Source organism: Corvus cornix, chromosome 28 (genome assembly GCF_000738735.6).
Source record: "Corvus cornix cornix isolate S_Up_H32 chromosome 28, ASM73873v5, whole genome shotgun sequence".
Lineage (NCBI taxonomy): Eukaryota > Metazoa > Chordata > Aves > Passeriformes > Corvidae > Corvus > Corvus cornix.
In genome coordinates this window covers 2,215,802-2,243,373 of record NC_046356.1, presented here as the reverse complement: position 1 = coordinate 2,243,373, position 27,572 = coordinate 2,215,802, and the positions used below count along the sequence as shown (strand labels likewise).

Sequence of the window (27,572 nt, the reverse complement as noted above, 5' to 3'; positions counted from 1 at the left end):
CCGTGCTGTGCCGTGCTGTGCCGTGCCAGCCCCATGCTCTGCCAGCCCCTTGCCATGCCAGCCCCATGCCATGTCAGCCCCATGCCATGTCAGCCCCGTGCCGTGCCGTGCTGTGCCGTGCTGTGCCGTGCCAGCCCCATGCTCTGCCAGCCCCTTGCCGTGCCAGCCCCATGCCATGCCAGCCCCATGCCATGTCAGCCCCGTGCCGTGCCGTGCCAGCCCCATGCCGTGCCATCCCCATGCTCTGCCAGCCCCATGCCATGTCAGCCCCATGCCGTGCCGTGCCGTGCCAGCCCCGGGCTCGGTGCTGATGCGTGTCCGGTGACGCGGCAGGGCCGCTGGGCGGCGCCCCGGGCGCACCGGCGGGGCGGACCGGGCGCACCGGGCGGAGCGGGCGCAGAGGGAGGCGGCGGCGACGCGGCGGGATGGACGAGCCCAGCATCCTGCGGCGCCGGGGCCTCCAGGTGAGCACCGGGCACGGGCAGCGGGCACCGGCATCGCAGCCAGGCGTGGCGGGGGCGGAAGGGAGCGCGGGGAGCCCGGTCCCGGTGAGCCCGGGCTGGGGGTGCTCGGGGTGCGGGTCCGCAAGGGGTGGGCGCTGCGGGGGCGCGGGGGCGGGCGCTGCGGGTGAGAGGTGGGTGCTGTGAGTGAGAGGTGGGTGATCCGGGCGGGAGGTGGGTGTTCGGGGTGAGCGGTGGGTGTTCCGGATGCGGGGCTGCGAGGGGTGGGTGCTGTAAGTTGAGAGGTGGGTGCTCCGGGGGTGGGTGTGCGAAGGGTGGGTGCTGTAGGTGAGCAGTGGGTGGTCTGGGTGCGTGTGAAGTGGGTGCTGCGTGTGCAAGAGGTGGGTGCTGCGGGTGAGAGGGGGGTGCTCTCGGTGTGCAAGAGGTGGGTGCTGTGAGGGGGAGTTGGGTGCTCGGCGTGTGTGTGCGAGAAGCGGGTGCTGCGTGTGGGAGTGGGGTGCTCTGCGTGGGTGTGTGAGAGGTGGGTGCTGTGGGTGACGGAGGGGTGCTGCGGGGTCCAGAGGTGGGTGCTGTGTGTGACAGGTGGGACAGGAGCCGGGCACCGCCTGGGATCGGGGCAGGGTCTGAGCCCCAGCCATGCCACGGGATGTTGGTGGGGGGTACCCAACTGTGTGGAGGCTCCCGTGGGAGCACCGTGGTGCGTCCAGCTCAGCTCCTGGTGCCGGTTCGTGCCGAACCACTGTGCCAGCCCCCCCCGCGCCGAGCCCCTCTGTTGCCTTGCGCTCCTGCTCCCTTAGGCAGAGGGATACCCATCCTCCTGCTCATCCTGCACCCGCTCCCGCAGGAGCCCGCCACTCGCTGCCATGCTCGGAGGGGTGATGGCCGGGGACCCCCCGGCTCGCAGAATTGAGTGCCGAGCCGGATTTTCCGGGTGACCTGACGCCTCCATCCCCATCTGCAGTATCCGGGGGGCCCGGGCGGAGCTGTCGGGGCGGTTGGAGGATGGCACGGCGCTGCCTTCATCCGAGCTGGCAGCTCCGCGGGCAGCTGCGCTCCGCTGCACGCTCAGCCCGGGAGAGAGCCCTGCGCGGGAGCTGCCTCCCCGCAGATGCGGATGGACAGAGCCACGGCCGTGGGCTTCGGGGCTCTTGACTGTGGGTGTCGTTCCTGGCAGTCCCGGGAAGGGCAGAGCCGTGGGACCCGGCTGAGTGCCCATGTCCCCGTGGCAGAGGGGTGGGAAGGGGCTCCCACCAGGGACTTAATCCCAAAGCGCTGAGCAGCAATGCCATCCCCGATGCTGTCCCCATGCCATCCCCGATGCTGTCGCTGATGCCATCCCTGATGCCATCACTGGTGCCATCCTCGGTGCTGTCCCCAGTGCGGTCCCTAATGGTGTCCTCTCAGGGATCAGCCGATGGTTAATCCTGGCTCCCACTGGGACTTGCTGATGGGAGATGCACCGTGCTGGACGGGTGTATCAGGCACCCTGTGGGCACTGGCTCTGTGACACTGCCCCACGTGGGTCCTCAGGGCCACCGGGGGATGCTCTGGGTGTCCCTGGGGACACAGCATGGCCGGAGAGCCCCTGGCAGCGAAGGGTGTTGGGTTCTCTGCGCTTTTGTACCCATAGATGGGTGGGGGTGATCATGGGGGACAGTCCTCTGTCCCGCTGTCCCATCTGCACACAGCTGAGCAGTAAAACCCTCAGCGTGACCCTCCTCTGCCTCCTCCCCTGCGCAGGGCCTGGTCGCCGGGGGCACAGCTCCGGGTGTGGGTGGGGATCCGGGCTGGGTGACAGCGGGGCTGGCTTAGGGTGCTGGGGGTCTCCCTCTCCATGTAAGGACCCCTATTCCCTTCCCCAGCCCGGGCCTGGGGTCACCCTGTGCTGGGTGCACAGGGACACCCACACCCACGCCGTGTCCCCTGTCCCTGCACCCACGCCACCCCGGGGCAGACACGCACCCGTGGGCCCCGGGGCTGCCGAGTCCCTGTGCACCCAGGCATGATGTCACCCGTTGCCATGGCAATGCTGCTGCATCACTGCGTTGCAGTGCGCCCCAACCCCGGGATTTCCACAGGGGCTGCGTGGCGTGGGCAGCGGGATGGGGCATGGGTACCCCGGGGATTGGGGGGTGGGTACGGGTGCTGCTGGGGGTCCCCACATCTGTGGCAGCAGTCCCTGCCCACAGGGAGCTCTGTGCCTGTGCCGAAAATGGGTCTGAGCTGCTCAGGGGTACGGGACCGGTGGGCACAGGACCAGGGAAATGGTGGGGCATTAACCAGCACTTGCAGCTGCCACATGGCCGTGCATCCCACGGTGTGCCAGGGTACACAGCAGCCTGTCCACATCGTGCCACTCACAGTGTGCTGGCAGAAGCTGTGACACTCTCTGGGGTGGCAGGTGGCACACGGGTGGGCACCAGAGCAGTGCTGGAGCCGGATTGTGCCCAACACACCAGGAGGATGGCACTGGCCTGGGTTCCTGTCCCCAGCTGCCCTTTGGCCTGTTGCACCACCTGTGAGCAAACAGCTCTCACAAGAAATATTCCCAGAGTCTGGAAAAATAAATAACATAGGGGCTGCTGCATCCGGGTGGGGGGGATGGGGTGGGGGACAGGGTGCAGCCACCACCCTGGGGCCATGCTCCAGCTGGGCATATGGGTGCTGCTCCCACTCCACTGCCCTCATGCCATCGCTCCTGGGCCTGGCCATGGGGCCACCAGCCTTGGGGACACTGGAAGTTGTCCCCTTGTGCTGGCCCAGGGTGGGGGATTTGTCACCCGCACCATGGGCACTGTGAGTGGGGATCGATCCTGAGGTGACATCCTGGTGTGGCAGTGGGGGTGCTGCCGGGTGTGTGGGTGTGGCTGGCAGGAGTGGGGGTCGTGCTGGTGGGCACCCCCCGACTCCCAGGGCCACGCTCTGACCCCACCTCTTGCTTGTCTTGTTGCAGAAGGAGCTGAGCCTGCCACGCCGAGGAAGAGCGTAAGTCCCCGAGCTGGGTCACCCAGGGCATGGGGTGGGGTGTCACCGGGAGGGTCACACTTGGGGAGACAGCACTGGCACTGTGGGTGGCAGCAGGGATGGCTGTTGAATGGCACCAGGCCTTGTTGTCTCCAAATCTGGAGTGGCATCATCGTCTTCTCTGGTACTGGAGGGACCCGACTGCGTGTCTCCTGGGGTGTACTGGGGTGTACTGGGATGTACTGGGGTGTGCTGTGCCCTGCTGTAGGTGTGTTGGGGTGTTCAAAGCAGTGTTGGAGTGTACTGGGGTGTGATGGGGTGTTCTGAGCAGTACTGGGGTGTGCTGGGGTACACCGGGGTGTGGTAGGACGCTGCTGCAGAGCTGCTCTGGGTTTTTGTGCTGGGGATGCACGGGAGGAGCACTGGGGCTGTGTCAGGGATGCACTGCAGCCATACCGGCACTGTCAGGGATGCACTGGGGCTGTACTGGGGCTGTGCTGGGCTTGCGGTGTCTCAGCAGCGGCAGCGCCCCGGCACATCCCAGGAGCGGTCCGGATCGGGGGCCGCCGCTGGACCGGGAGGGCCGGGTCGGGTGCGCGGGGGCCCGGGGGCTGCCGTGCCGTGCCGTGCCGTGCCGTGCCGTGCCGTGCCGTGCCGTGCCGTGCCGTGCCGCGGGGGCGGGCCCGGGCCCGGCGGGCCGAGCAGGGAGCCCCGTCGGGGCCGCCGGTGCCGCCCGCCGGCGGGAGCCGCCCAGCGCGGGGGCAGCCGGTGCGGCGGGAGCGGAGCGGGAGCGGAGCGGGAGCGGGGCGGCGGCGGCGGCGGCATGAAGTCGCGTCGGGACAGGCTGAAGATCCCCTCGCTGACCTTGGAGTGAGTCGGAGCCGGGGCGGGGCGCGCCGGTACCGGTACCGGTACCGGCATCGGCATCGGCATCGGCACCGGCACCGGCACCGGGGGAGGGCGGCGGGACCCCGGGCTGTCCCCGTCCCGCTGCTTCCCCGTCCCGGCCCATCGCCTATCCCGGTCCATCCCTATCCCGCTGCATCCCCACCCCCGGGCCACAGGTCCTGGTCCTTTCTCCTGCAGTCACAGCCCCGGGCCCTCCCGGTGACAGCCCCCGCGACAGCGCCAGACCTCCCGCTGTCGTTCCCCGCCACAGCCTTAGACCCTGCAGTGTCCCTGCTGTCCTCTGCGCTCCCCCTCCAGCTCTGCCTCACTCCCCTTGCCTGACCCCCCAGCCCATGTCCCCTCCGCTCTGGGCCCCCGGCCCCCTCCAGACCCAGGGGACTGTGCCACCGAGGGGCCACCAGCGCCATCCATCACCCACTGACACCGCGCCGGCACGTCTTGCCTTGCAGCTTGTCTCCGAGCAGCCAGAGCCCGACGCTGCTGAGCCCCTGCAGCCCCTGCAGCCCCTGCAGCCCCTTACTAACCCTGCACCCCTGGAGGTAAGACCCCCCCAAATCCTCTCTGAGAATCGTGGCCACCTGCTCCAGGGAATGAGGGGGGAGAGGTGGAGATGGGGACAGAAAGGTGGGTCCCCTCCACCAGGGATGTCCTCGGGCGCCCCAAAAGGGGTACTACTGTCTTTGACGGGGCATATGGAGTGATGTGGTCGGGGTCTGTGCCCAGCCCTGCACGCCTGGCTGTGCTGCTGGCTTTGTTCTGCTGCTGACTGGTCCATTTTGGGAAGCCCCAATGGGAACGTTGTGGCAGCAGCTCATGCTCAGGCTCTGAGCACCCCTGTTGTGAAGGGAGACTTCGAGAATGGGCCAGGGCAGGGCACTGTGATGGGAGCAGGGTGGGAGCGGGGATGGCGCCTGGGAAATCTCCTTTGTCACCTTTTCTGCTCCGCCGTGAGTTGAAGGTGAGGAGGGGCTGCTCTGGGGGGTGGGTGCCCCCCCCTTTACCTCCCCCAAAATGCCACAAGCCCCTTGTGGTGCCCCACTGGTGGAGGTGGTGGCCAGGCCCTGCGCCGTGTGCCAGCTGCGCTCTGCCCTGGGGACAAGGTGCACCAGGTGTGCTGGCACCGGCGGGCACACCCCGCCCTGTGCCCCGTGGCACCCGCAGCGCGGAGCTGCACCTGCCCGGCACCCGGGGGTGACGCCGGTGCCTCCGTCCGCCTGCCGGGGGAGAGCAGCTGGTGCCGGCAGAGCGGGATCCGCTGGGGAGCTCTGCCGCTGCTCAGCAACAGGCAGAGCCATTTGCTGCGGGCAGGGAGGCAGGAGCCTGGCGCTTCCTGTGCCCTGCCTGCACCCGGGGGCCCTGCCCGCTGTCCCCCTCTGCTAGCCCTGCCTGGCCACTGCTTGCCCCGTAGTGACTGCAGCATGTGGGAAAACCAGCGTGACCTTGTGAATGCTCAGCTGAGGCCTCGGGGAGAGAGTTTTTGGGATGCTCACGGTGGGGATGAGATGGGGATAAGGAGGGGGATGAGGATGGGGACAAGGACAAGCAGTCTGTGCTGGTGTCTCATGGCTGCTGGGCAGGAGCTGAGGAGAAATGTGCTGAACCCCTGCCCAAAGCAGCAGCACCAGGATTTCTGGCTGTGGCACTGGCCCGGTGAGTGTGGTGATGCCATCCCACACAACTCGGGAGGTTCCAGTGGCCATGGTGTGCCACTGCACAGGGGGCTGGGTGTCACTGGGTCTGTGCTGGGATCTCCCCGGTTGAACAGGAAAGCCAGTGTGGGCAGGAGGTTGCAGGGCACTGCCAGGATGCTGCCGGGTGGGTGCCCTCGGAGGTGCTCCCAGGAAGCCCCACGTTTAGGGGATGATATTTGTGCCCCTCGAATGCATCAGTAGTGGATGTTGCATCTCCATGGTAACCCTGACCCCATTTTGGGGTGCTGCCCTGTCTCTATGGTAACCTGAAGCCCATTTTGGGGTGCTGCCCCATCTCTGGGCTAACCCTGATCCCATTTTGGGGTGCTGCCCTGTCTCTGTGGTAATCCCGATCTCATCTTGGGGTGCTGCCCCACCTCCAGGCCAACCCTTACCTTATTTTGGGGTGATGCCCCATCCCTACCATAACCCCGACCGCGTTTTGTACCACTGCCTCCTTTCCGTGGCAAACCCCTCCCCCCCCACTTCCTCTCCTTTTGGGGGTGATCCCCCCATCTCCATGGAAACCCCGACCCTTTTCGGGGCGCTGCCCGTTCCCATGGTAACGCCGTCGCCGCCGGGCGGGAAGGGGCGGGCGGCAGCGGGAGGCGGCGGCGGCGGGAGGCGGCGGGAGCCCGGCCCCGCTCCCGGCCCCGCTCCCGGCCCCCGCTCCGGGCCCCGCTCCGGGCCCCCGCCGCGGCCCCGCACCGTCCCGGGGGCTCCGCTCGGTGCCGGGGAGCCGCTCGGTGCCGGAGGACGCGGCCGGGCCCAGGCGGGGGCCGCGATGTCGGACCCGAGCTGCTGGGGAGCTGCCCCGCCCGGTTACCGGGGCCAGCGGGCGGCCGGCGCCCTCCTTCCAGCGCTCCAAGAGGTACCGGCGGCCGCCACCGGCACCGACGGGGCACCGGCGGGAGGGGCTGGGGCTGGGAGCCGCGCCGGGTGGCGTGGCTTGGGGGGTTTCACCGGGGGTGATCGGGGCGCGTGTTTGGGGGGGACAGGACACGCCACCGTGCATGGGGGGTGGGCAGCGGTGTGCGTGGCTGGGCGGGGGGGCTCTGTCTCTGCACCGGGGGGACACGTGGTGCGTGGGCTGGGGGGTCTGTACCCCGCGGGGGGCTCCCTGGGGTGCGTGTTTTGGGGGGTCTGGGTGCAGCGGAGGATGCAGGGATGTGTTCAGGGTGGAGGAGAGCGGAGTGTATGGTCTGGGGGGGGGCACGTGTGGGGTTTGGGGTGGTGTCTTAGCACTTGGGAGGCACAATGGGGTGTGTGGTTTGGGGGGGTCCGTGTGTATCGTGGGGTGCAGCAGGGTGGGGTTTGGGAAGGGCAGCATGCCATGGGGGGTGAGAACCAGATTGTGTGATATAGGGGGGGCTGTGCACCAGGGTGTGTGGTTTTGGGGGGGTCTCAGCACTGGGGGAGGTCACATGTGGGTGTGGGGGTTTGGGGGGGGGGGCTGTGCACCATAGCTGCATCTTTTTGGGGGGTGCTGTGCACTGAGGCAACACCCTCCAGATCCCGAGTGTGGCGGGTGGGGTGAGCTGTGCAGCCTTGGGTGGGTTGGTTGGAAGCCCAGTGCCATGGGGGATGTGGGGTTTAGAGTCCCAGGGCATTAGGGGGTGTTTTGGGGTGTGTGTGGGTTGGGGAAGGGGAGTATCCTACATGTATGAGGCAGGAAATACCCCTGTGACCCCCTGTGCCAAGGTGGACAGTGCTGATGGAGTGGATCCCATGTGGCACATGGCCCGAACCGGGGTGAGGGTCCCCAGGGTGCCTGGAGGGGTGGGAAGGGGCCAGGGCTCCAGGAGGGCAAATAACTCCCACCCCCTTTGGCAGCAGGGCTGGGACAGTGGTGGGGGGATGCATAAATGGGGTGCAAGGGGGGCTACCCCGGGCCTCCAGCTGCAAGGCCAGGCCTGACCCAGGCAGGCTGGTGGGATGTGTCCCCGAGGAGGGGACAGAGCACCCGCTGAGCCCCCCAGGCTGGGACCTCCATCCAGCAGGTTTGGGGTGCTGTAGCTGGCCCAGGCATAAAACCCTCCCAAGGCTTTGTGTAACAGAGGTGTTGAAGCCAGTGCGGAGGCAGAGCAGAGAGATTCCCATTGTTGGTGTCTGTCAGTGTCAGTGTGAGCTGGCACAAAGCAACACGGTTGCTTAGCAAATGTATCCATCCCATCCCATCCCAGCTCGGGAAGGCGCCTGCCGCACCTGGGCTGTGGGAATTCCTGCTGCCAGTGTGCGAGGATGGGCGAAGAGGACCCTTAACAATTAAGAAAAGGCACTGGATGGGGTTTTCCAGTCTGGGGTGGCCAAGCCGGGGGGGCTCTGGGAGAGATGTGTAATTGGAAAGATGATCTAGGCAGTCATCTGTCTCCAGCTGAGCATGATGAGGCTGTAATTCTCATGAAGGGCAGAGGATTTGCTCTTCTTTCATTGGTATTCCTAGAATCCACGGTGAGGACTGGTCTGGCCTATTTAACAGAAAGCATATGATGTTATTTAGTGGGATTAAGAGGTTTGAGGGATCCTAATTTCCCATGGGGGGATGCGGAGATGGCCGGTGCAGGGCAGGAGAGCTGGTGGGTCGATGCTGACGGGGTTCTCCTTCTCCGTGGATGCTGCCCGTGGCTGTTCACACCTCAAACACCACAGGAAAACAGCTCCAAACACCACAGGGAGACAGCCCAGCAAATCTAACAGGTACAGTTTCCTACCCACCACCGGGAACCTGCGGGACAGGGATGTGCAGGGATGCACCCCAGGGTGCTGGGCAGTTTCTTGAGGCTTTTTTGCAGTGCAAAGAAATAAATAAGTCTATACCCAACTTGTTACCCTGTGATTCCCTTTGAGGATTTGGGATTTTGCTTTTGGGAGGTGCCCGATGTGTTGCTTGGTGCTCCAGGGTGGGTTCCTAAGATCACCCACAGTGCCAGGCTTTTGGCTGGGGTGGGATGAGGGGTCAGAGTGAGGATGTGGTGGGGTCTGTGCCAGGCAGAGTGTTGCATTTCACCACCCAGACCCTGATCCTCATCCCAGCCCCATTCCAGCCCTCTCCCAGCCCCATCCCTGGGGGCAGCCGAGTTCAGCGCTGTCACAAGTCGTGGAGGACAAATGTCATGGAGAAACTTGGGATGCAGCTGCTTGGTTCAGCGGGTTTCAAAGTTAAACATGAATTTATCCCACTGGAAAGCAGTTTTTTTTCCAGGACATGGTGATCCATAGCACTTCCCCAAATCTCCAGGCACATTAGAGCTGTTGGGGGACAGCAAGGAAGGGAGCTGGGAGCACAGACACGTGCTCTCAGTCACGCAGCAGGAGCGGAGCCGCCTTCTCTGCCCTTTGAGATTGAGCCTGCTCCCTTATCACGGCCCGACCCCGCCCTGCTCCCGCCACCCCGCACCCACTTTGTCCCAAACCGGCTGTTTTCTTCCTCGGATTCACCTGGCTGCAGTGCCCGACACCGCGCTGGCATCGGGCACACGGTGCTCTGCTGTCCTGGGAGGTTTAGGGTCGGATCCCGCGGGAGAGGAGCGGGAGCTGCAGCCCCTTTGTGCACTTCCCTGCCTGACCCTCGGTGTTCCACAGTGCTGACCCCGAGCCACCCATCCCCGCTCGGCCAGATCCTGGCAGAGCCATTTGCCGGTTGAGACCTCAGCGTTGTGCAGCCGCATCCTGCCCTTCCCCGAGGGAAGCTCCCCAGGGAACTGATCGTGGTACCCAGCCTGAGTTCAAGGAATGTTTGGACACCGCTCTCAGGGATGCACAGGGCGGGATTGTTGGGGTGTCCTGTGCAGGGCCAGGAGTTGGACTCGATGATCCTTGTGGATCCCTTCCAACTTCAGGATATTCTAGGATTCTATGGAGCTGCCAGGTTCTGCTCCATCTCCTTCCCCTGGACATCCCGTGCCGAGGCCGGGTGCTGGTGTGGTGCCAGCAGGCGCTGGGAGATGCCGGTTCCTCCTCACAGGCAGCCTCCCGACGGGTGACACACGATTTTGCTCCAGGCTTTGGGGTCACACTGGCTGTCACACACTTTCCACATCCCTTGAAACAAGTGCTGGATGGCAGCGGCAGCGCCACAGCCAAGGCAGCCTCAGCACGAGCAGCGCGGGAGATGCTGACAGCGATTTTCCACTCCATTTTTGGTACCAAACGCGCAATTAGGTGATGGAGGCAGAGCGGGCAGCAGCCCCAGCGCCTTCCATCGGGGTTCGGCAGCTCGTCTGTGCCCTGGGGCTTGTTTCTAGCCCGAGGTTTCCGTGCGGGAAGGATGGGAACCAGCTGTAGATGATGTGTCAGGCGGAGGGGGGTTACAGTGGCGCAAGATGGTTGTGGGAGCCGAGGGTGGAGCGCGCGGAAACAGGAAACGTCGGGCTCGCTCCGTGTCACCATTACTGGAACTTGCTTCACTGAAGGTTTGTTTTCATTTCCAAAATGAAACCGAGGGAGGAGAGGTGAGCCCCTCGTCCCCCGGGCTGTCCGCTCTTCAGGACACGGAAGCACGCGCACCCCGGTCCCTGTGGCAGGGCTGGCAGTGAAGCAATGCCAGAGCTGGCAGCTCTTTGCAGCCCTCCTGGTTCCTAAACCTCTTCCTGTGCCGCTGCGGTGGCGGGGCAGGGCTGCTCACGCTGCCTCAGTTTCCCATCCGGCACATGAAGCTGGCAGCAGCCGAGGCTGTGGGTGCTGGGCTGTGAGTTTGCAGCTCTAACTGGGGCTCAAGCCTGTGTTTAAGTGAGAAAATCAAACACCGGAGGCAGGAAAGAGAGTAGGGTTAGATGGGATATTGGGAAGGAATTGTTCCCTGTGGGGGTGGGGAGGCCCTGGCACAGGGTGCCCAGAGCAGCTGGGGCTGCCCCTGGATCCCTGGAAGAAATGTCCAAGGGCAGAAATGTCCAGGACCAGGTTGGACGTTGGCGCTTGGAGCATGCTGGGATGGTGGAAGGTGTCCCTGCCCATGGCAGGGGTAGAACAAGACCATGTTGAAGTTCCCTCCCAACCCAAACTGTTCTGGGACTCTGTGATTCCAGGAAGGGATAAATGTTCAGGGAGGGAAAGGTTTCTGTCTCCTCCCAACATCTCAGCTCAGCCCAGGTGCTGAGAGGAATGTTCTGAGCCCTCCAGGGTCACTGCAGCTCTAGGTGACCTCAGAGCAGTCACAGGATGTGTGTCCCAGGGGGACACCCAGAGACCCCTCCTCCTGAGTGCAGGGAGGTGCAGAGGAGGGGTCTGGGGGCCTCAAGCAGCCTCCCTGGTGGCTGAGACCTTCAGAAGAGTTGGGGCTCCTGGTTTTAGCCCCACTAAAACCAGAGCAGGAGGAGCCCCGCAGGGGGGAGATGCCAGAGGGAGGTGAGGGCTGCTGGATGTCAGGTGTGGAGCTCTGACCGCGCGTGTAGGGCTTTGTCCATGCGTGTGGAACTCTGTCCATGTGTTTGGAGCTCTGACCACACTTGTAGAGCTCTGACCACGCCTTGCTGGCGTTGGCTGTTCATCAGTGCCTTGTACATCCACCTGCAGGGACCTGTTGTGAATCATTGTCCTTTACACCCTCATGCCACATCTGCCACTCGTGTCTGTTTTTGGGATCCGTGGAGAATCCCTTCGCTTCCAGTTTGTCCCCTCAGTGCTGTGGGTGTTTGTGGCCGTGGTATGGTGTTAAACGATGTCCTTTAATTAGTAGCATCTGTGTGGGCTCCTGTTCCCAGCTTGGTGAGGAAACTCGGTGTCTTTGCGGAATCCGCAGCCTGAGGAAGCGGAAATAGAGGAAGGGGAGGGTTGTCCTCGTGCTTGAGCTTCTGCTCTGTGCCGTGGATATTTGCAGCTTCCTCTTGGCAGAGTGAAGGAGAACTTAAATGAGCCCATCGTGTTTTAAAGGGGGTTGAAATGTGGGAGTGGGGCATGACAGGAGTGGGGCTGCAGCATCCCTGGGGGAATTTCCGAGGCTGAGCCACCCTTGCAAGGCAGCCTTGGACTCGGGGCTGAAAGGAAAAACAAAATTCCTATGAGGATTGAAACCTTGTGAGTTGGGAGGGTGGGAATGGAGACAGGGATATGAAGACTCAGTACTTGTGGATGTGGCCTTGCCGAGGTGCTCTGTGGGATGTGGTACCAGGATGGGATTTTTTGTGGAGTTTTGGGGTGTCAGGGTGCTGGGGCTGCTTTTCGCCTGGTGCTGGTGCACGTGGCTCCCTCCTGCTGCTGGACAGAGCACGGCCCAGCCGGGGCAAAATTCCCACCACCTCCTGGTGACACTGCAAAGTCTCAGGGGGTTGGGACTGTCCTCTCTGCTGTGACATGGGAACCACCAAGGGTAGAGGATTTATAGGAACTAGGGGCATTTTCCATGCAATGGAGCAGCTCAAGTTGTGGCCACTTGGCATTTCCACTGCTTCCTCCTTTTACATCCCTTTTTCTCTTCCTGCCCTGGGGCTGTTGCCCAAGGCGCCGCCTGTCTCTGCCCTCCCCAGTGAGCCAAAACTAGAAGTGGGACCTTGACGAGACAGTTCTTTGTTAAAAATAACCCTGTCAGCCCATCTCCAGCAGCGCCAGGCCTGGGGATGGATCTTTCCCACGGCAGGAGATCCATAATCAATGGGGTGACAGCAGCCGTGCTCCCTGGCACAGGAATTCACGTGCAGGCAGATCCTTCCATGTCTGAGCCCGTGCAGCTCTGGCTGTCATTGATTCCCTAAATTAATTCCCTTTTCCTTCCCCAGTTGCCGAAGCAGCAATAGGAAGAGCTTAGTGGTGGGCACCCCCTCTCCGACCCTCTCGCGGCCTCTCTCCCCGCTCTCCGTGCCAACAGGTAAGGGATGGGTTCAGCATCTCCCAACCCAACCCAGCGGATGGGTGCAGCATCTCCCAAAATTACCCGAGTATCTTGGAGGGCTTCAGCACCTTGTTAGCAGCAGTGGACTGGCTCCTGGCTGCCAGGTGCCTTTTCCAGGGAGAAATAGGTTGGGAAGTGACTTAAACACTCTTTCCCTGAAGGAGCAACCCCAAGCACCCCTGGATGTTGTATTGGGGTGGGTTTCAGGATGAATTTTCCCCCTTTCTCCCTGCAGCTGGGAGCAGTCCCTTGGACAGCCCACGGAACTTCTCTGCCAGCACCTCCATCAACTTCCCCTTCGCTCGCAGGTGAGCTCCCAACCCCAGTCCCAGAGCAGTAAATATTCACTAGTAAAGATCATTCCCCCACCAGGGAACTGTTCTGTTGATCTCAAGTGACTTGTTTTGCTTTTATTTTTGCTTTCCTTCTGCCTGGTTTCTGGCCTGGTGGTGTTTGCTCTGCCGTGACTGGCTCCTCCCACCACCCCAGCCATGCTCCTCGGACTGACAGGCAAGTACCAAGACTGGGCAGGGGCTGCATTTTGGGGAGGTGTCTGCTCCACATCATCAGGGACCTTCTTTTCTAAGTGTTCAAGGCCAAGTTGGACAAGGCTTGGAGCAACCTGGTCAAGTGGAAGGTGTCTCTGCACATGGCAGGGACTGGGACTGGCTCTTTGAGGTCCTTTCCAATGCAAGCCCATCTAGGACTCTGTGATTCTTTGTCTGCATTCCTGGGGGGGAAGTTTTGCACCAGGACTGGGCTCCCTTCAGCTCTGGGAGCAGAAATATCTCTGTTCCCATCACATCACCCCTGGCTATGTGTTCAGCCCCATCTTGGGCTCTGAGTGCTCCTGATGGATTCGCAGAAGAGTCTGGGGATGGATGCTCATCCAGGTCCCCACAGAGGCAGATCCTGCTGAATCCCCTCCCCAGCCCACACTGCTCCAGATGCAGCCACCAAAACCCCGTTTAACTAATTAATTAATTGCACACATGGAGGCGGGTGGCTGATTTTAACCCATCGATCGTGGCATGGAAAAACGCCGGGGGCTCTGGGGTGGTTTGCACATTTGTAACAGAGGGAGCAGCCAGGCTGTGGGGTCAGGAGTTTGCGAGTGCTGGAGCTGGATGTGGCACCCTGCCAGCTCCTGCTGTCCTTGACCCCGCACGGGAAATGGCAGTGGGAGGTGAAGGGCCTCATCTTGACCTGGATGTGTCCCCATCCCTTGGAAACATCTCTGAGAGGAAGCATTCGCCTGCGTATGAGCGGTTCCTTTCCTGTTTATGGCCAGGCTCTACTCCCCGGCGCCTGCTGTCTCAGGATGGGTCTTTGGGAATCCCAGTTTCTCACCAAGAAAACTCCCAGCAGGCTGAATTTTGCTCTGGTTAAAAATCAGATTCTCGCAGGCAGTTTTTTTTGCCCCTTCTGAAATGGATTCCACAGAGTCCCGGCGCTGTCCCTTTGCAGTGACCCTGCTGGCTGCCACTGTCCCTGCACACCGTGGCCTCAGCACAGGCCCCCTCCCCTGCAAAGCCCTTACTTCACTCAGTTTCAGTCTGTTCTGAAAAGAGGTTTTGGGGCTTTATTCCTCAAGCCACGCCTGTGTCCTGCTCCCCAGTGTTTGGCTCTGATGTTGTTGATTTGCGTTCGGATGTTGGGGTTTTTTCCCCTGTATGTGATGGTCACGTTTGTGCTCACAGGGCTGATGGCAGAAGGTGGTCACTGGCTTCGTTACCCTCCTCTGGCTATGGGACCAACACCCCCAGCTCCACGGTCTCGGTAATGTTTGCTTTCTTATGGCAAGAGATGATTTATGGCAATAGATGATAAGATCCTAAAACCTCAGGATTTTTGCTGAAATGCCTCCCGAGCCCCACGGCGCTGGGTTCTAAAGGACCATGTGCTTTAGCTGCATCCTGCTGCCCAAATGAGCTTTTAAGAAAGTCATAGGGCTTGGCTAAGGGCTTGCAGCATCCCTGGGGGTTACAGTGTCCCTGGGGGTTACAGCATCTCTGGGTTAACTTCATCCCCAGGGTTACAGCGTCCCTGGGAGTTACTGTGTCCTAGGGTTACAGTGTTCCTGGGATTACAGCATCCCTGGACATTAGAGCATCCCTGGGAGTTCGAGCATCCCTGGGTGTGACAGGACTGAGCTGCCGGGGATGCTGGAGTTAAAGGGATGGGGCTCAGTGGAGCCAGACCGAGTGGGAGAATGGGGGAGCTGGGGCTGGGAGTGGGCAGTGCAGACCTCCCCAGACTGCCCTTCTCCACATTTCACACTCCCAAGCCCAGACCATGCTGCCTGACAGTGTTTGCAGCCTCCTAAGAGACTCCAAGGGACACTTCCCTCATGGGCTTGCTGGTTCCCACCCCAACACCAGGGAGCACGGACCCTTCCCCTGATCTCCTGCATCCCTCTCTCTCTTCCCAGTCATCTTCATCCTCCCAGGAGCGCCTGCACCAGCTGCCGTACCAGCCCACCCCCGACGAGCTGCATTTCCTTTCTAAGCATTTCCGCAGTACGGAGAGCGTCACGGACGAGGAGGGCAGGCACTCGCCCTGCCTGCGCCCACGATCCAGGAGCCTCAGGTGGGGCACCCATGGTGGGAAGGCACCCACGGAGCTGCCAGGACAATACACTGGGTGCTGGCACATCCAGGGCGTCCTCTGCCCTCTCACGAGCTGCTCCTGGGGTGTCCTGGTCCTGCTAAGCCTGTCCCAAACCCTGATATGGGTTTGCCTCTTGCAGGGAAGTGGAGAGAGTTTGGCTTGAGGTTGTAGGTGCCCCATCCCTGGAAATATTCAAGGTCAGGTTGGGTGGGGCTCTGAGCGACCTGGTCTGGTGGAAGGTGTCCCAAACTGTTCCATGATTCTGTGATCCTATGCTCCATGGGCATTAAGATCTGGTTCTGAGCATATTCTTTGCTGTTGGGATGTGGCACTGCTCTCCTGGCAGCAGGCAATACTTGTGTCCTAGGGCTGAAGCTGGAGAAAGCAGGATTTGTTCCACAGGAGTTGGTTTGCAGCCTCTTCTCAGTTTTCTGAATGATTTTGGTGGTGAGGAGGGGACCATCAAGCAGAAGCTCAAGCAGTGATCATCCTTGTATGACTGACCTGCTGTTAAAACATAAAAATCCCATTTCTGGGCTTGGATCAGAAAACATCACTTTTGTTTGCTGGGGCAGGCCTTTGCCTCTGCAAAAAAACCCACAAGGAGTTCAGGTGAACAGGAATTTGTGGGCTGGAGAGAGGAAAATTCAGAGAAAACATCGAGCCAGTGGCCACGGCACTGCGTGAGCTGACCCTCAGCTGGACCTGCTGAGCTCCACGTTGCTGCTCCAAGGTCACATCCTGCAGTGAGCCACCCACATTGTCCAGCACCAGAAGCCTGTGCTTCTTGCAGGGGATATTTTGGTTAAATCCTCTTTTCCCTCTGAAAAATCTCCTGACCCTCTTTGCTGCCAGAGGCAGAACCATAGCCCGGCATGTTGCCGGCCGGAATTTCATTAAAATCAGATTAATTATCTGACAGGGGTTTGTAGGTGGCAAGGTTTTCACTGAGGAGATGCCAGCTCTGCAGTTGGCACAGCAAAGGCTGGGGCAGGGCTGGGGCTGGGCTGGGGCTGGTTTTAATCACCATATTTATTATTTTATGGTGGTTAATGAGTTGCTGGCTGCTCCTGCAACTTGCTTTGCATAACGGGATCACCAGGCAGAGCCCTGGGAGGGGAAGTGTTGGGTGAGGGAAGGAGGAAAACCATGTTTAATGGAGATTGCTGTGTCCACCACGAGGTTTGGTTGGGTATTTTGTTTGCTGGTGAGCTGCAGAAAGGGCAACGATGGCGAGAAATTGTGGGATCCAGAGGAAGGAAAGGATGAGCTCATTCTTCAAAGCCAAGTGGCTGATGGAGCAGCCTCTCAGCTCTGGATTTCCAAGTGACTTGTCTTTGGGGACCTGGGTTTGCAGGAGGTTAAGCTTCCCTAGACCGCATCCCAGGGACCTCCAGGGGGAGGGATGCTGCTGGGAGTGCTGGCCCAAAGATGGTGACTCCACTTGGATGAGCTTTAGCCGCTTGGAATCAGGATTTAGGAGGAGGGAACAAATTGCTCTCCAGGGGTAGTGGCTATTTGCATAGATGTAAATGACTTGAGCCTCGTAACACCACTTTTCCTCCCTCTGCAGCCCTGGACGGACGAGTGGAACGTTTGATAATGAGGTGGTGATGATGAACCATGTCTACAAGGAGAGGTTCCCCAAGGTAACTGCCGGGCCCTGGGGTCAGTGCTTCCCTGGCATCCTGGCAGCACCTTCTCCAGAACAACCTCTCCATGCGGGAGTGTGGAGTGCATGGGTGGATGGATCCTGGGGGTGTTGGGGACACTGGAGATGCAATAAACCTGTGGGTCTGCCCCATCACACAAGCAGGCAGAGGTCTCTGGAGACTTTGGTGGCGTTTTTTGCAGTCTGCTGGGTCCCAGGTGGGGTCATGATGTGCATGTGGATATTTGAGCTGCAGGAGGTGCTGGGATGAGATCCTGGCTGGCCAAACCCAGTGCAGGAGGTGCTGGGATGAGATCCTGGCTGGCCAAACCCATGGCATGGGGACATGTGTTCCTGGACATCACCAGCCACTCTGCCTTGCAGGCCACAGCCCAGATGGAAGAGCGCCTGCAGGACACCATCACCAACTTCTCCCCGAGCAGCACCCTGCCCCTGGCTGATGGGGTGCTGGGCTTCATCCACCACCAGATCATTGAGCTGGCCCGAGACTGCCTGGCCAAGTCCCAGGGAGCTCTCATCACCTCCCGCTACTTCATGGAGCTGCAGGAGAAACTAGAGAAGATGCTCCGAGACGTGAGTACAGGGCAGTTCCCTGCCTGGTGCCACCTTGTGAGGCCACCAAGGGACACCTGGCATCTGTCTCCATTCCCTACAGGCTCAGGAGCGTTCCGAGAGCGAGGAGGTGAAGTTCATTGACCAGTTGGTGAGGAAGCTGCTGATCATCATCTCCCGCCCTGCTCGACTTCTGGAGTGCCTGGTAAGACATGGAAGCTCCTGTCTTGTCTTTCGTGGTCTGTGCCAGCCTGGAGAGGAGGCAAAGCCTCCAGGATGCCCGAGGATTCCTGGAAGTGCCCAAGGCCAGGCTGGATGGGGCTTGGAGCAACCTGGGAGAGTGGAAGGTGTCCCCGCCCATGGCAGGGGGTTGGAATGAGATGATCTTTAAGGTCTCTTCCAGCCCAAACCAAGCTGTGATTCTGTGGTTTTCAGGGCTTTATTTTTTAGCTGATGTGCTGAATTTCTAAAGCACTCACCTTGTGCTGTTGTTCCTGATGAAATTTTCATCTCCCTTTGTTTTCCTTCCAAAGCCAACTCACAGAGCTACATTTTTTTTTCCATCACCCTTGACATGGGGAATGACAGGGAAATGACGTGTCCAGGGCCTGTCCCCAGTTACAGGTGTCTCCTGCAAGGCTTAGAGGAGAAGTTTAACTTTGCAAAATCTCTCTCCTCAACTGTGCTTGGTTTTCCCCATCCAGGAGTTCGACCCAGAGGAGTTTTACCATCTCCTGGAAGCTGCAGAAGGACACGCCAAAGTTGGGCAGGGAATAAAGACCGATATTCCCCGATACATCATCAGCCAACTGGGGCTCGTCAAGGACCCACTGGAGGGTAGGGAAGCACTTGGGCTGGTGGCTCTGAGGTCTGCAGCAGGATGTGGACTCCCAGTTTGGCCACTGGTGATCACAATCGAGCACTGGGAGCTGTCAGGGAGACCTGTAGGGCTGAGCTGGTGTCATGGTGGGAGAGTCACAGCAGGACCAGGACGATGGCCAAGTCCTTCTAGCCAGCCCCACATCCCTTATTGTTACTTCCAACACGTTCAGCAAAGCAGATTAAGCTCAAAACCACTTAATCCATGGCCTTGGGGGGGGAATCGTAATCCCTGGAGAACGCAGGAATGACTATCAAAAAAAGAATTATATAAATGTTTAACCTTGTGTTGAACCTCTTAACGTCATGACCTGAATTTCTCCACACGATAGCTCGAGCAAAGCATGTGGCTAAATCCCCACGGGGTCTCTGAGTTTGGAAGGAGAGTGGTTGGGCAGGGGGTGATTTTGGTGGGGGTCAAGCATGAGGAAAGTGAAAACCATCCCTGTCACCTGCAGAAATGGGGCAGCTGGATCACTTTGACAGCGGGAACACCATCACACCGGAGAACGATGACACCTGTGAGGTGAGTGTGGTCCCACCTGCATGTGCCACCTGCTGCCTCCGGCTTCCCCCAGCCTCACCCCACACCAGAGCTCCTTGCAACTGTCCCAGACTGGGAGATGTTCATCTGGATTGTCCTCAAGGGTGATTGATGTACTAAGCGGAAGATCTCACAATCCCTCATTTGGCTTCTTGAATGGACAGAGCTCGGAGTGGGCTCTTGATCTGCAGAGCATCTTGGGCTTCTGGCTTGGGGTTTGCAGCTGGAGAGGGCTCTGGCAGAAAGAAGCTTTTGGAGGTGGTACATGATGGTGCTGGGTGAGTTCTTGCTTGCAAATGGGAAACATTAAATACCTGTGTCTTCTTCAGAGCCAGCCCTCAGTCACCGTCCCACGGAGGAAGCCCTGCGAGGGGGACTTCGAGACCATCAAGCTGATCAGCAACGGGGCTTATGGGTGAGTTGGGGAGTTCCTATCAGTTGTCTCCACCTGTAAATGACTCCAAAGCCCTCCCTGTCCGAGCCCCACGGTGTGGGGTGGTCAGTGCTGGTGGCTGGAGGATGTGTGTTGAGGTCCGGCCGTTCCTCCAGGGCTGTGTACCTGGTGAGGCACAGGGAGACACGGCAGCGCTTTGCCCTGAAGAAAATCAACAAGCAGAACCTTATCCTGAGGAACCAGATCCAGCAGGTGTTCGTGGAGAGGGACATCCTCACCTTCGCCGAGAACCCCTTCGTGGTCAGCATGTTCTGCTCCTTCGAGACGAAGCGACACCTCTGCATGGTCATGGAGTATGTGGAAGGTGAGAGCAGGACTCGGGGCTGGAGGGTGCAGGGAGGAGGGGAGGATATCAAAGTCTGAGCATCAAGGACAACACGTGGACATCTCCTGCCCTGCTTTGCTCAGGGAAGCAGAGGGAAGCACGAGGAGATGATCTTGGGATCCTGAGTCTCACCTTGATGAAGGTGGTGGCCATGGTCACCTCAGAGCGTGTTTGTGCCCCGTGCCTGGGGATCAGCTGCTCAGAGGGGCTGGCTGGGAGCCCGCTGGGCCTGCTGACCTCGCTGCCTTCTCTGATCCCCCTGTGTCCCTACAGGGGGGGATTGTGCCACGTTGCTGAAGAACATGGGCCCCCTGCCCGTCGACATGGCAAAGATGTACTTTGCTGAGACTGTCCTTGCCCTGGAGTATCTCCACAACTACGGCATCGTCCACCGGGACCTCAAACCTGACAAGTGAGGATGTGGGTCAGGTCTGAGCAAGGGTGGGGCTGGCTTTGGATGGAAAAGGGAAAGACAAGAGGGAAGGGCAGAATGGGTTTTGTTGCCCAGAGACTGGTTCTGTGCTGTTGCATCAGGACCAGAGGTCCTGGGGTGTGGCTGGTCCATCTCAAGTCTCCGCAGGAGCAAACAGCAGCATTGTGGGGTGTCTGTCTTCTCCTGCAGTTTGCTCATCACCTCCATGGGCCACATAAAGCTGACAGACTTTGGTCTGTCAAAGATCGGCCTGATGAACATGACCACGAACCTCTACGAAGGGCACATGGAGAAGGACACGCGGGAGTTCATGGACAAGCAGGTACAAGGTCCTGCTCCACGTGGCTGACCTGCCATCACTGGGGTCTGGGACCACCTCAGGACTTGTTGCAAAGGTCCCTGCGGAGGTGTCAGGCCCTGCTTCCCATGCAGGTGTGTGGCACTCCAGAGTACATCGCCCCTGAAGTCATCCTCATCCAGGGCTATGGGAAGCCCGTGGACTGGTGGGCCATGGGCATCATCCTCTACGAGTTCCTGGTGGGCTGCGTCCCCTTCTTCGGAGACACCCCCGAGGAGCTCTTCGGGCAGGTCATCAGTGGTGAGTGTCAGGGGCAAGTTTGTGTTCCCAGCAGCCAAGGCTTGTCCTTTAACACGTGGGAAGCTTCGTTCCTTCCTGTCACACCCGGCTGAACAGTGAGGAGGCTCCTCAAGCTTTGACTTCCTGCTTTGGGAGGGCCCTTCCCCTGCTGCAGCTCCCGGGGGACTTTCCTGCTGCCCAGAAGTGTCCAAACCCTTTCAGCCACCCCAAATCTCTTTTCCTTTTTCCTTGCAGATGAAATTATGTGGCCGGAAGGGGACGAGGCTCTCCCTGCAGACGCCCAGGACCTGATCACACGGTTGCTGAGGCAGTGTCCCCTCGAGCGCCTGGGCACTGGTACGCATGGCAGCCCCCTTGGGGCTGACCTGGCACCTCCATTCTCATCAAGCTTGCATGGCTTTGAGTCCAAAGCATGTCCTACCACACTGAGGGTGCTCAGAGGAGGTCTTCTGCTCAGGGTTCCCCCCAGGAAGGCTGCACAGGGCTCCTGTCTGTCCTTTTTTAAGCCATTTGCTGTGTGTGGAGGAGAGACTGTGCTGTTTGGGATGGGAGCAGGAGCATCCCAGGTCCCTCCTGCCCCATGTCCCTGACACGGGTTTCTCTACCTGGCAGGAGGTGCACATGAGGTGAAGCACCATTCCTTCTTCCTCCATCTGGACTGGAACGGGCTGCTGCGGCAGAAGGCTGAGTTCATCCCCCAGCTGGAGTCGGAGGATGATACCAGCTACTTTGACAGTGAGGCCAAATCCATTCCTTTTCCCCCTGTGCCAATCCATTATCCCCGCTGCACTTTGGATGCTCCCATGGGGGATGAAAATCTCCTGGGGGAAGCTGGTTGCTTTACAACCCATATCACGAAACAGATACAATCCTCTTTCCAGACTGCTCACCCTTACCAGCTTCCTCCCCCCAAATCTCCACTGGGATTTGGGACTGGTCTGTCACCCCGTGGGTGTAGGTCCCACCTGGCCCTACAGGCAGGACGTGGAGCTCTGCAGGCAGGGTGACATCCCTTTCCCCTCTGGCTCTTGCTTTCAGCTCGCTCCGAGAGGTATCGCCACTTGGATTCGGAGGATGAGGAAACCAATGACGAGGAATCATCAGTGGAGATCGGGCAGTTCTCCTCCTGCTCCCACCGCTTCAGCAAGGTGCTCCAGTCCCTCCTGCAGCATCCAAAATACTTTGGCACTGCAACCAGTGCGGCTGTGCTGAGCATCGGTGTCTTGGCTGACACCAGAGCACCCAGATTCCCCAATTTCTGCTCCTTGCTGATGGCTCCTCTCCTCCTCAGGTGTACAGCAGCTCTGAGTTCCTGGCCGTCAACTCCACCCTCAGTCTCTCCTCCTCCGACCGGAGTCACTGTGATGACAAAGAAGAGCGGTGGGACCGGCACTCGGGAGATGAGGACAGGAGCCGGCCAGCGGGCACCGAGCCCCGGTGCGTGGTCGGGGGGGCTGCACTGCTGGTGTGGGCTCTTGCCAGTGCCCAGGGCTTGTGCCAGGACCAAGGGTTTGTGCTGACATCATGGGTTTGTGGTGGCACTGAGGGTTTGTGTCCTTACTGAGGGTTCAGTGAGGTCAGTGGGACATGTCCTGGGGTGCTGCAGGGGCTCAGTGCCATCCCCCTCACCCATCTTGGGTTGTCCTGAGCCCTCCTGCTCTTCCCACGCAGCCTTCGCTCCTGGACGTCTGGCAGCGCCACGCCGTACGCCTCCCGGCACGAGCGGAGCCGCAGCCCCACCGCACTGCCCAGCACCCTCAGCCTGGACACCATGCCCAAGTTTGCCTTCTCCTCGGAGGATGAGAGCCCTTGCGTGGCATCCTCCAAGCCGGAGAGACCCAAGTTTGTGGTGGGAGACTCGGACGCGGGGGCTGGCGGCGCGGTGAAGCAGTCGGCGTTATCCGGTGTGTGGGCTGTGGGCGCCAGTGTGGGATGCTCTGGGGGCAGCCAGGGTCCTGCATGGCACAGGGTGGCTTCTCCACATCCCCAAACTCTCCCTACTCCCCTCTGTGCAGCCGATCTCGTCAGCCTGAACCGCATCCGCCTGCGGAGCAACAGCACTGGCACCAAGAACTCGACTCCCCGGAGCCTGGAGCCGAGTGGGGGCCGTCGGCTGAGCACCCAGAAGGATGTGCCGGAGAGGCAGAGAGCCTCGCTGGGCAGCCGTGTGCCCAAATCTGCCTCCGTCTCAGCCCTGTCCCTCATCATCACATCAGGTCTGTGTGCTGTGTGATTTATCCTGCTGGATGGCCACTGCCACATGGTTTTGCCGGACTGAGCCGGCTCCTTCTGCTTGCAGATGACTTCGGTGGTGGTCCCCTGATGAGCCCCATCTCGCCCCACTCGCTCTCGTCCAACCCCTCTTCCCGGGACTCCTCCCCGAGCCGAGACTCCTCGCTGGCCATCGCCAGCCTGCGGCCGCCCATCATCATCCACAGCTCGGGGAAGAAGTACGGCTTCACCCTACGAGCCATCCGCGTCTACATGGGCGACAGCGACGTCTACACTGTCCACCACATGGTCTGGGTATGTGCCCTGGGGTCTAGTGGTGCCAGACACTGCCTTTCCCAGTGGGAAAACCCCAGGAGGAAGCCTGCATCCAAATAAAATCTTTGTGTTTGGGTTGCAGAGCGTGGAGGAGGGGAGCCCCGCGCAGGAGGCCGGGCTGAGGGCGGGCGATCTCATCACACACGTGAACGGCGAGTCCGTGCTGGGTTTGGTCCACCGGGACGTCGTGGAGCTGCTGCTGAAGGTGGGTGACCAGAGCTGCTCTGCTCTCCCAGGGCATCAATTCAGCAGCTCCCTGGCACTGCCTTTGCTGGCAGCTGAGGCAGGAGCTGGTTTGGATCCAGTGCTATGGTGATTCTTTTTCCACCCCTCAGAGTGGGAATAAAGTGGCCCTGCGGACCACTGCCCTGGAAAACACCTCCATTAAAATTGGTCCCGCACGGAAGAACAGCTCCAAGACAAGAATGGCACGGAGGAGTAAAAAGAGCAGGAAAAGGGATGGCCAAGACAGGTAGGTAAAACCAGGATAGAACTGTGTTTGTCCCAGTGCGTGGGGAACTGGAGGAATGCTCTGGATCTGCCATATCGGCGTGTCCTGTGTGGTCTGGCCCTGCTGGCACTGGGTTGGATTCTCTGGATCTGCCATACTGGGATGTCCAGTGGGGTCTGGTCCTGCTGCCACCAGGTCAGCAGGCTTGAGGCTAACAGCTTTAAGAAGAAGCCAAAGTTATTCCTGTCCCCCCCCCCCCCCCCCCCCCCAGCAGGAGAAAATCCCTTTTCAAGAAGATCTCCAAGCAGTCGTCGGTCCTGCACACCAGCCGCAGCTTCTCCTCGGGTCTTCATCACTCTCTGTCCTCCAGCGAGAGCCTCCCGGAGTCCCCCACGCACAGCCTGTCCCCAGGTCCCACGACGCCGTGCCGCAGCCCCGCTCCCGACCTGCCCTCAGGTACCCCAAGGGGGGATATTGGCTCGGGGCAGGGCAGGATGTTGTGTGTCCCTCGGGGAGGCCGTGTCCCTCCATCCCTACAGTGACCTTTTCTCTTTGTACGGCAGATGCTGTGTCCCCTCAGAGCACCTCTCCCTCCTCCAGCACCCCAACATCACCCGCCGGCCACGTGCGCCCCAGCTCCCTGCACGGGCTGGCCCCCAAACTGGGTGGGCCGCGCTACAAAGTGGGACGTCGCAAATCCACCAGCAGCATCCCCCCCTCGCCCCTGGCCTGCACCCCTTCCTCGGCCCAGCGCCCGCCTTCCCCCCAGCGCTCCCCATCGCCGCTCCATGGGTACCCCAAAACCCCCCATTCCTTCCAGGGCAAGACCCTGTCCCCCCCCACCATCGTCCGGCAGAGCTCCCGGCCCCGCAGCGCCGACTGCCCCCGCTCCCCCCTCCTCAAGCGCGTCCAGTCGGCCGAGAAGATCGTCACCATCCTGGCCGAGAAGAAAACCGGCGGCGGCCGCAAGCTGGGGCTGGAGATGTCCACGCTGGATGGGGAGGCCATCGGGGAGGGAGACACGCTGCCGTACCCTGGGGAGCACGGGTACCACCCCGCCAGCTCCCGGCTGGGAGAGCGGCACGACCGGGACCAGGAGATGGTGGTGATGCGGCGCCTGAACCTGTCGGAGCGCCGGGACTCCTTCAAGAAGCAAGAGGCGGTTCAAGAAGTGAGTTTTGACGAGCAGGAGACAGCGGCAGGGAGCGAAGACGGCGGCAAGAGCGAAGAAGGGCAGGGCACGGCTGCCCAGGGCGGTGGCACGGAGCCGCCACCGAAGCCAAAGCCCAGCACGGTCCCGCAGATCGCCGTGCAGGGCTCGGAGAGCGATGAGCAGGAGCCAGCGGTGGCCGAGTGGGAATGCCAGGGCTCCTACCCTATCAGCAGCACTGAGCAGCCAAACAGCAGCATCTCCTTGCCGTGGTGGGATGGGTGTGAGCATCGGGACCGTGGCTCCCAGCAGCAGCGGAACTGCAGGGAGGGATCAAGCGGCCACTGGCAAGTGCCAGCACAGGGCCAGGAGCCGCCGGGTGCTCATCTCCCGGCTCCCCGGGGCACGTGGAGCGGGGCCAAGCACGCCTGAGCCCCACGCTGGCACCAGGGATGGTTCAGGCTCCCTGTGGCATCCCAGTGCCTCCCCAACACCCCATCCTGTGCGGCAAATCCATGAGACAAACGTCCCCGGAGCCACTCTGGACACTGGCGCTGGCCGGGCCGGCTGTGGCCCGGTACTTCGCCCCCCTGGAAGGCTTTTTGTACTCCCTGAAAGATGCTCATATTTTTATAGAGACGCAGGAGCTTTTCTGGCGGCGGCGTTTCCCCAGCTGGGCCCCGACCTCTGTGTACAGAAAGGACTCGATGCAAATATTCCTTAATTAATTTATTACTTTTTATAAGCTAAACGGGCAGTGCAGGACTGTCGCAGGGGCCAACCCAGCTCTGGGAGTCCCAGCCTTTTCCGTGCGTCTCCCAGCTCCCAGCCCACTGTTTTCTAACCCACTCGCTTTTCCCTACTTTTTAACTTCAATTCTAGCTGGAAACACCCCGGATCTCCTAAGAAACCCATAATTCTAATATTTAAAATTAAAACAAAATCCCAAATCCATAGCAACATCCCCCACATGCTGGTGCTCTGGGCTGGGATGCAGAGGGCGGGATATTCTTAGCATATGGATCATCAGATGATGAGCATATGGATCATTTTATAAGCTTACAGGAGATATAAAAAGGGTTTAATTGTTTTATTTGGAGATTTTACAGGCACCTGGCTCCATTGGCCCTTCCAGGTGGGAAAAACCAAGACATTCCCCAGATGGGAATATTAATGGGATTTTTAGGGTCAGTTTTTGCTCTTTCCATTTCTCTGCCACCAGATCCCGTGGTGTTGGTTGGTCAGTGCACAGACACCCACAAGATCCCAGTTTTTCTCTTTAAAAAAAAAAAAACCAACTTCCCCAGCCCAGTGAGTGCCTGTGCTGCCTCAGTTGTAATTTGAGAATTTCATCCCTTTCTTTCCCCTCCTGTTGCTCCTTACCCAACAACCAACAGCTCAACCCAGCATTTCTCCCCCATTTCTACCGTTTTCTGGGATATAAACGTTTCCATTTGTTGATGCATGTTCCGGTTTCCCCCCTCCCCCGCCGTGGTTTGGTGCCGTGGTGCTCCGAGCACCGTGACGGTGACAGGGGGACATCCCTGGTTTGCCGACCCCGCTGCCATCAGGCGTCACCGTGCCCCCGGTGGATTTTTGGGCTGCGTGTTGGATTCTTTTGTGCACGTGTGGTTTGTGCCAGGCTCCGTATCCCGCTTCTCCCGTTCAACTGGTGCTGTTAAACCCTCCCAAAAACGAGCAACCAGAGCTGCTCCGTGTTTCCTTTGCTTCTCCCTCCACTCTCTGTATTAAGGTCTTGGGAAGGCAGCGGGATTTTGGGGAGACACTGGGCACCCCCTGCCCACTGGCACGGTGGGATGGGGGGCTCGGCTGCACACCGGTGGCGTGGACAGGGTGGGAAGAGGATTTTTTAAATGGAAAATGTCTTAAAAGCCAAGGGTACTGTGTCTTCCTGCCCAGTGCCCGGCTCTGTTCGTACCTTCGGGAAGTTTTATGTTGGATTAAAATTGTCCCTTGCGCTGAGTGTGGTGTCCAGAGAAGGGGGGGGGGGCTGGCACTGGAGTGTGCAGGGCAGCGAGTGCCCACTCTGGGGGCGATGGCAAGGGATGAACGGGGCCGCAGCACAGGTGGGAGGGGAGGGGAGGTGGCCCTGCAGTGGCACTGGGATGGCTGGCACCCAGCCTGGCTCCGGCACCGGGCCCCGACCGTGGGTGCTCGGTGCAGTGCCGGTGCCCGGAGCAGTGTCCCGCACCCCTGGTGCAGTCCCAGAGCCGTGACCTGTGCCCAGGGTAGTGCCGCATGCCTGGTGCCATGCCCCATTCCCAAATCTACGCCCCATGCTCTGTCCCCGGTGCAGTGCCCGGTGCCCCATGCCCAGTGCAGTCCCGGTGCAGTGCCCCATGCCCGGTGCTGTGCCCAGTGTCCAGCGCCCGGTGCAGTCCCGGTGCTGTGCCCTGTTCCCGGTGCAATCCCGGTGTCCAGTGCAGCCCCAGTGCCTGGTGCTGTGCCCCGTTCCGGTGCGATCCCGGTGCAGTCCCAGTGCCCAGTG

General features: G+C 60.5%; 1 protein-coding gene across 4 annotated transcripts; it reads left to right on the top strand.

Moving 5' to 3' along the window:
• The first annotated feature begins 370 nt into the window (after nt 1–370).
• Nucleotides 371–25,592, top strand: MAST3 (microtubule associated serine/threonine kinase 3). Of its 4 annotated transcripts, none has more exons than XM_039566108.1 (29): nt 371–464; nt 3,415–3,446; nt 4,784–4,873; nt 12,736–12,824; nt 13,084–13,156; nt 13,338–13,358; nt 14,549–14,627; nt 15,280–15,437; nt 17,032–17,107; nt 17,494–17,703; nt 17,786–17,887; nt 18,387–18,519; nt 19,020–19,087; nt 19,435–19,520; nt 19,655–19,863; nt 20,158–20,296; nt 20,507–20,639; nt 20,750–20,915; nt 21,150–21,251; nt 21,528–21,650; nt 21,954–22,063; nt 22,207–22,352; nt 22,587–22,819; nt 22,931–23,131; nt 23,215–23,441; nt 23,545–23,667; nt 23,798–23,934; nt 24,188–24,369; nt 24,477–25,592. In XM_039566108.1, exons 1-29 carry the CDS (start codon nt 426–428, stop codon nt 25,493–25,495), a joined length of 4,506 nt encoding a protein of 1,501 aa, XP_039422042.1. In that variant the 5' UTR covers nt 371–425; the 3' UTR covers nt 25,496–25,592. The 4 variants fall into 4 exon arrangements, with proteins under 4 accessions (XP_039422042.1, XP_039422041.1, XP_039422043.1 ...); XM_039566107.1 differs by having other exon boundaries at nt 24,185–24,369; XM_039566109.1 differs by having other exon boundaries at nt 24,185–24,369; nt 24,734–25,515.
• Nucleotides 25,593–27,572: the final 1,980 nt, after the last annotated feature.

Excerpts from the sequence above, each read along its gene's own strand:
- MAST3 (XM_039566107.1), top strand. The coding sequence starts at position 426 with ATGGACGAGCCCAGCATCCTGCGGCGCCGGGGCCTCCAG. Across the intron at positions 465-3,414 it reads TGCGGCGCCGGGGCCTCCAG|AAGGAGCTGAGCCTGCCACG; the intron begins GTGAGCACCGGG and ends GTCTTGTTGCAG. Across the intron at positions 4,874-12,735 it reads CTAACCCTGCACCCCTGGAG|TTGCCGAAGCAGCAATAGGA; the intron begins GTAAGACCCCCC and ends TTCCTTCCCCAG.